Source organism: Porites lutea, chromosome 5 (genome assembly GCF_958299795.1).
Source record: "Porites lutea chromosome 5, jaPorLute2.1, whole genome shotgun sequence".
Taxonomy (NCBI): Eukaryota; Metazoa; Cnidaria; class Anthozoa; order Scleractinia; family Poritidae; genus Porites; species Porites lutea.
The window spans coordinates 25,451,725-25,459,821 of record NC_133205.1 but is presented as its reverse complement, the minus strand read 5'-3'; the positions used below and the strand labels follow the sequence as shown (position 1 = coordinate 25,459,821).

Sequence of the window (8,097 nt, the reverse complement as noted above, 5' to 3'; positions counted from 1 at the left end):
TCCGGTCAGAAGCGCTAATTGGTCGACGGAGTTCCTCCTCGTGAACCGTCCCTCAGCGTCGCATGAGCGAGGAGAAACGTCTGCCGTTCGCAGGCTAAAAAGAACCAGTTCCGCAACTCATTCGAATGCTTGTCAATGATTACTTTTTGTGCCCAATCGGAGGCCAGCATTCGAGTGAGTCGTGGAACTGGTTCCGTAAGAGTAGCGTCCCAGGCCGGCTCTCTTTCCCGTTATTGATAACTTTCACCGCCGTATGACCGCCCCTGGGTCTCCGAGGATGATGAACATGTAGTACAGGGTGGCAGCAGGGGAAAGGGCTAAGCGTTTGAAAACTGAGACTACAGAGTTGGTGGTACTGTTTGGCGACATAGTTTGCTCGAGCGCTTTATAATTTTTGCAACTAGAAGCCACTCCTTAATTATTTTAAGAAACTTATGAAGAGTTGGTTTGTAGTTATGCTGGCAAGCTTGCTTTGTACGTGCATGTCAATCAGCGTAGCGTGATGTAAATGTGTAATATGCGAACAATCTTTTTTGGTCAAGTCTTACTTCTCATGCGCCGCTGTAGTCCTTGTTGCCACATTTTTTCAAGTGTAACTTGCCATAAGAGATACTGCGGAGCCTGATTCAGTTAGCAATTTTGAACCAAGGATCAGCCTGTAATCTATTTCATGTAATTATGACATTTCAGACTAGGCAGAAGAGCGTGATTACGGAAAGGTTTCTTGTTGAAACAAGACGCTATGGAGCGTAAACTTCGGCGTCGTGGTTGTGGAGTAATTGCAAATGTGGAGGAATAGTGAGAAATGATATTTTTCCGGATACCTTGCATACAAACACCCTTACTGTTCTCCTTTTGCGTTTCAGACGTCTTAACTTCTTCACCGGAAGTCTGCGAGGTGCATGACCCCGTGGCTGTAATCCAATTCGATTATAATTTCTGTCATAAATAAATTGTGCACGACGTTTCAATCAGTTTTCTATAAGCCCAAAATAACTAATCGTCGCACACCGACTGTTTCGGAGTTCTGCAGCAAAACGTTAACTTGCTGCCCACCCAAATTAAAAAAAAAATTCAATCTTCAAATCAACCATCTTTTACTTTTATGCTACAATCTCGTCTCCGCCATCTAACGGGGAAAGATAACTACAAACCTAAGGGCAAGCTGAAAAAAAAAATTCTTTCTTCCTGAGGTAAATGAAACAACTCGAGCTGATCTCAAGATATCTCGAACAACTTCCTGCCTCACTTCGGAAACAAAATGCAAGTTTACAACATTGCTTTGCGCTCCGCCTCAAATATTTGTTGTAGCCGAAAGAACTAAAAGTTTTCTCGCGATATCTCCAACCAGAAGCATGCTTGTGCTCCAACTCATTCCGGTGTCGACAAGCCGAAAAGTACCTTGTGCATACCTTATGGCTATTTTTCGCATCTGTTTGCGTCGCAGTGGCGCAATCGGCTGGCTCAATTTAGAGTCTCATCTGCACTGATCTGACGGGTCAGGGGCACCCAACGAGAATATAGTGCAAAACCACTTTAAACATAACATTGTTGAACTTATTTTAGTATTTAAAACATATAGGCATATTTTTATCCCCTAAAAATTTTTCATCTGTTGGGATTTCCTAGCTGAAAGTCTAGTGATCCGAAAATTATAGGGATCAAAACTTACCTTTTCGCAAATTTCAGCCACAGAAAAGGCTCCCTAAAATTCTAGGAGACGTTTTTAGGGTAAAATCCGTTAAAAATTGGCAATCATACCATTTTTTAGATGTTCGAAAACCTGGCAAGCAAGAAGTTTTACAACAAATGTTCCCAAAATTCTAGATCTCAAATCGTTTTCCGAACAGATATTTTCCAAAAATTGACTTTGGGTGCCCCTGACGGGTAACACGTGAGCCGGTTCAAACCCTCGGATAATCCTAGTACAATGATGGCCTCGCTCTCCATGAGCTCTCCGTGGCTCAAGTGGATAGAGCGCTCGTGACATGCTGATTAATTCATTTTCACAGTAATTATTTCTTCCTTATTTCTTCCAAAAGTAATAATTAATTCTTCCTCATAATCATTTCTTCCGGCTGAAAGAATAAATGAAAGAACTCTAAGATATCTCGAAGTAATTCCGTAGCAAGTTCTGGACATTCGGAAGCAACTTCGGGACCTTCGGATGCAACTTTGAAACATTCCTGAGCTGCGCAAAGCCTTTACTTCGCGCTCCGCCGAAGTAATGAACATTATTGCAGAAATGTCTGAAATGTACGTTCTTCTAAGTATTCCAAGGATGAGAAACACCTTCAACGGCAGTCGAGAATTATGAAATCATGATCAAAGTGATGGATACAGCTTGTTGCAACTGAATTTTGAAGAGAAATGCACAAGTGATTGTAATGGTGGTACAAGAAAGTCAAGATAAAGCTCGCTATCTGGGTGCGGCCTCTGCTTATTTAAAGGGGCCTCATTGAAAAAAAAAAAAGTACGCGCTCTCGTTTGACCTGCTTTAGAATAACGTTACTACAAGAGAACTAATGACGTAGAATTGACTGAGAAGTTACAGGAAAAGAACAGGCAATGGTCGTTCAGTATTTTTGCTAGTAGTGTTCACTTAGCTACTTATGCCGATTGCCTTGAGTCTGGATATCTAAAAAATCATCAAAATAAAAACAAAAACGATGACATAAAACAAGGTCCCTTTCGTTCAACGTTCGACCACGTGTCATATCAGTAGACTTAACCTAGGATCAGGCGGTCCTTCTTCCCTTTTGTTTGGGAGACTGGCTGGCAAGGAAATTCCTTAGTGCCTGGTAATATCAGTCATGTCAGGGAAACTTGTCGGGCTCTTTTCATTTCTAAGCGTTGTTCAAGTACAATAATCTGCACGCAGAAAAGCTGGCAATGTAAAACTATTTAGTTTTCTTGAAGGGACATCGTACGATTTCAGATACTGATGATTTCGTGATCTGATAGACCTGATACGGCTCCTGATCCGACGCGTTTTTCAACATCGCGCACGACGTTTGTCGAAGGGGTTGGGGGGGGGGGGATGTTTTAGCGTCCTGCAATCAGCAGTCAGCCTGTATAAAAATCAGGCACGTCTCCAAGGCGGACACTGAGCGGTTGATTGGAGCTGGGAAGTTCGCTGTTGTGGGCGTTTTTATGTTTTGGTATTTCAGCGTCGAAAAAGGGAAAATATTACAGGGCGAGATACAATATTAGATTATAGATGGGTGCTTATGAAGAACAAACAGTAAGCAGTGGTATCAAATTTGACCACAAAGCCGAATCAACTTATCAAAATTGAGTCAAGGCCAAGGGTCACATATCTAATTTCCTGTCAAGCATTCCGTAGTTCTTCCTGTCAATTCATTGAAGCTGAAGCTATGCGATCCAAGCTCATTCCTTCAAATCGACATACCTGGGACTGCTCTCAAATTCGCGCTCTAGGAACTACGAGCAAACTCTGGCCAAAAGATTCAGAGATACTTTTGGTAGATAATCTCGAGGCGCGAAACACATATTGATCGCAGGTACAGAGCGCTCTCGTTAATAATCAGACGCTATCCGGCGGCACATTTTACACTGAGAAAAGGCTTTTGTGGTGTTTAACCGCACGACTAACTGGAGATCATACATCTTCAACAACAAGCTCAACAATAACTATTTCACAAGGGAAATCCAAAATGACATCTTTTATTTTTATGGCCTTGCTATGCGTGATTTCGTGGCGTTCGTCTTATGGACTGCAGTTTAATTCGAGTCAAGGCGAGAACATTATCCCAGGAAAACAACAGCAAATACTCACGGGGTAAGTAAAACTCTTCACTGATGCAAAACGCGTTTGCCAACCACCGTTTAAATGTTGAAGCACGACTTGATCGTCCTGATATTTTGTGAAAAGAAATATAATCAAAACATCTGTGACATGCGGTGTAAATGGCTTGAGTTTGTACAGCTTGTACCGAATATTGCCCCATAATGTTGATCGAAAACATAAAATTATCGACTATTGTCACAAGATTTTTCCGAATTGACTTGATCCATTCTTCTATAAACACTTTTGAGTGATATTTTCTGTGTAAACCAATGATTGATTATTGATTTACTAATTACGACTTTCATAACCCTAGCAGTTAGCTAGTATTGAAAAATTCATGCAGCTTTTTACTTCAATGGCCAAGTTTCGTTCCCATGCTTGTTTATCAATTTTAAACTGTCAATTGATCTTCCTAATGGCTCTGTGTCACTGGCTAATTGTATTTGTTTTGACGATTTCATCAGGCCAAATGTGTGTGGTGGAAGAATAAACCCGCATTGCTGCCCTGGATGGCAACAAAGGTCCTCTGTTGGATTGTGTATCGTGCGTAAGTAACTTAACAACTTTAAGTCGTTATTTCTCGCCATAAGATAAGGAAAGTACCCTTACCGGGCCTGAGGGAGAATTTCCTTTCGAGCCCAGAGTTTGCACTTTTCTTGTTCAAACTATTCTTAGCTCATTTCTTTTGCTACTAGTGAGTAAAATACATTTTTTACGTTTGTTCAGGCAGTGAAATTATAAGGAAAAATTTGACGCTGGTGACTCTAAAGGGTTTTACGCGCTGCGGAGTAGAATATGAATATACTAGGCAGCCCCCCCCGTCAAAACCCCTACTGTGTCGTTTAGGGCTAGGAGAGGTTGTGAAGGCAGGGGGGGGGGGGGGGAGAAGAAGGCATAAGGATGTCATTTCGGTCGCCATAAAGACAACCGGCCAGGGGCCACATAACCTGCGATCAGGCGATTTTTTTTTTTTTGGCGTCAAAAAAAGAAAACCTGATGGCGGGTTAGGGGCCACACATCAGGTGCCTCACATTCAAGTACTTTTTATCCCAAATTAATTGCCATCTTAATCTACCTTAAGCTCCTTATCAAAAGTCTCCTTACTTATCACAGTTGTTTTTGAATTTTTAATTGCTTTTTAACCCTTTCACTCCCACAGGTGTCCAAAATCAAATTTCGACAAAATTCCAAATTTCATCAGTTATATATGCTGCGCTGAGAACAAATAGTGCTTTGTGGAGTTTCATTTGAAAGGTCCCACAACAGGATTAATTAATTCATAGTTTATCTACCTTACCAGACTCCTTTATTACCTCGGGCAATGAAAGGGTTAAAGAGTGCTTTGTACCCTGAGGCCCGGTTCTGACGCCGAACTTTTCATAAGGCGAACGTAATTCGAATTAACAAACTGACAAAAGTAGTGTCAAGAGAGAATGTCCAGGTCAGCGCGGTCCCATAGCTGGCTGTGTCCCTTTAAGGCCGACCCAAATTATTTAGACCGGCTGAAATTGATTCAGATGCCGATCTTAATTGCAGCAGAACTAAGATCAAAAGACGAAATATTCTCATTTCGGTCAAACTGCTAACAAAATACGTTATAATAATATATGCATTAGGTTCGGTACATGAAAAGGTCGGCGTCTGAATCAAAGCCGTTCCAAAAGTCGCTCCAAAGGCGAAATTCCCGGCCGAGCTAGGCGAAAAGAACGGCTGAGCCGTTCCAAATTGAAACAGGCGTTCCTAATTGCTTCAGACGCCGAACTTTTCATGTACTTAATTCAATGTATTAGGTTCGGCTAATGAAAAGTTCGGCGTCTGAACCGGGCCTAACAGGTTTTCTTTGTTAATGCTTTTTGACCAAAATTGCTCTCTTTCTGTCCTAGAGAATTGTGTTAATTCTTAATTATTAGTATTTTTGACCATTTGTTGGTAAGCTCAGATTGCATACAACCGCCTTGAAAATCCTCTCAACGGTTTTGCAAAAAAATGTTTATTTGGATTTGAATGAATGTATAACAAAGAGAATATTAAGGAGTTCCTTTTCTATTAAAATAGTTGAAATAGTTTTACACGTCCTTCAGTTCGCTTTAATAGTATCAAAGCTATTAGCCACAGTCTAATGATTAAAAATTAACCAGAAGTCTGAGTACAGCTAGACCTTGTAGGCTGACGACATCGTTATCGATTTTTTCAGATATCTTCTGATGATCCTTACCTTCAACTCGTATTAGTCATGTAGAGAGGCAAAAGGTTGCAAAGTATCACTGATCTATAAGAAATTGAATTAACTAGATGTCGTCAGCCTGCATGACTTTCATACAATCAGGAAAATTTCTGGAGCGTTTGAAATCCTGCCTGCAATACGTACAGGCGCTATTTTTTCGCGTTTTTCAGGCGAGCGAACTAAAGCAAGTGCACGAGACTCGCTCCTTCACGCCTGGTTCGCGCTTGCCCTCGCTCCCTTGAAAAACGCGAACAAATAACGCCTGCTTGCAGGCTTTATTTACTCTATTACGGACAATTCGTTTGGTCCCAGAAATGCCAAAAATCATACATTCCCTACCTCTATAATACGGACACCTCTGTAAAGCGGACAATTGGTTCTCTCCCTTTGATGTCCGTATTAAAGAGGTTTGACTCTTGTACTCTTAAAACCTTGTGACATTTTTGTTCGAGAAGAAATGAGGTATGGAGTTCTTGTCTTATGCTCTAGCGATTATTATGTAACCATGTTAATTGATCAGTTTTATTCTTTCAGCTATGTGCCCTTACGGCTGTGGGACCGGAATTTGTTTCAGGCCTGGGGTCTGTCGGTGTCCAAATGGCGCTTACAGCCCATCATGCAGCGGTGTGCAGGTGGGAGGTATGTGAGGGGCTTTTAGTCTCGTCCTGGAGTTGGGGTAGCCTAGTGTTTCATTTTCCTTCTTTTGGGTTGTCACGCAAAAACCCCTCTGTAACGGACGTTAGGAAGGAATGTTGAATGGCAGGCCTGCTGAGGAGGCTAGAATAACACAAGAGTAATACAGAGTCTTATGACACTCTATAATTGACCGGTCAGTGAAATGTCACAGGAGAAATGGAGAACTGGAATTCCACCTACACTGCTCTCCTGAAACGGACACAATGGTACGACAATGGTGACGGCGGGAATGTTCCAGGAAGTTGACTTTGAGGACGCTAAGTCTAAAAAAAAATTGTTTCTGTGCAGCCGTATCCAAGGGAGAATGGTCAAGGGAGGCGCAGCTGTGAGAGCACTCGCCTCCCACAAATGTGGCTCGGGTTCGAATCCTGGTGTCGACGCCATATGTGGGTTGAGTTTCTTGTTGGCTCTCTCCTTTGCTCCGAGAGGTTTTCCTCCGGGGACTCCTGTTTGCCCCTCTCCTTAAAAACCAACACTTTCAAATTTCAGTTCGATACATACATACATACTTTATTGTTACCTCCCCAAAGGGGCTTTTCAGAAACAATGATTTTATTACATTATTTATAATAAATAATTACAACACCTAATCTAATACTAATTACAATGTTAGCTTATTACTAATTACAATGTTTTAAACTTAACTAAGAAGTAGTTACAAAATTATCGAAAAGCTAGCTCCTTAAGAAACGTTTAAAAATTTCAACAGATGGGCTTAACTTAAGAAAAAATTCTAAATTGTTCCAAAGTTAAACAGTCCTGTAATAAAAGGTTCTCTGTCCGAAGGCAGTTCTGAAAAGAGGGATGTTTAGCTTTTGGCTACTCCGAGTTGTTCGTTCGCTAGCCTGCTCACGGGTAATAAATTGGAATGTAAGATATTCAGAGGCTTGACCGGTCATGCATTTGAAGGCCATAATAGCTTGGTAATATAGTCCTTATCAGGCAACCAAGACAGGCTTTTTAAGAGGGGTGTTACATGATCATATCGATCTGGAACGCACGGACACGTTTCAACTAGTTCATAAAAACTCTTTAGTGCTCCGTGGGTAAACAAATTACAATTTTTTTTACAATATGCTGCATAACCTTTAAATATAAACAAGGTAATGCAGTATAAAAACCCGGGAAACCTTATTCGATACTGTGTACTTGGACGTATGGATTAATGAGACATTTTTGAGAATTCGTACCCTAGGAAAACAAACATACAAAACAAATACTGTAATAACGTGGTAGCATCTGGAAAACGGCTGATGTGCTCTTATATACATCATGGAATCATCTAATGCCTCAAGTCTAGGGTCATACAGGACAAAAATTACACAAAAATAGAGGGCAACTAGACTGAAAAAATAGCCGACATTTC

General features: G+C 41.2%; 2 protein-coding genes across 2 annotated transcripts in view; one reads left to right on the top strand and one right to left on the bottom strand.

Moving 5' to 3' along the window:
- Positions 1-8,097, bottom strand: part of LOC140937635 (small ribosomal subunit protein eS17-like) — a 115,661-nt gene that overhangs the window by 24,667 nt on the left and 82,897 nt on the right. The window lies entirely within an intron of this gene.
- Positions 3,388-8,097, top strand: part of LOC140936919 (fibrillin-1-like) — a 52,591-nt gene continuing 47,881 nt past the window's right edge. The window contains exons 1-3 of the mRNA XM_073386423.1: positions 3,388-3,802; positions 4,276-4,358; positions 6,570-6,674. Of these exons, the coding sequence (XP_073242524.1) occupies positions 3,678-3,802; positions 4,276-4,358; positions 6,570-6,674 (313 nt within the window). The 5' untranslated portion in view covers positions 3,388-3,677. The remainder of the gene's footprint in view (positions 3,803-4,275; positions 4,359-6,569; positions 6,675-8,097) is intronic.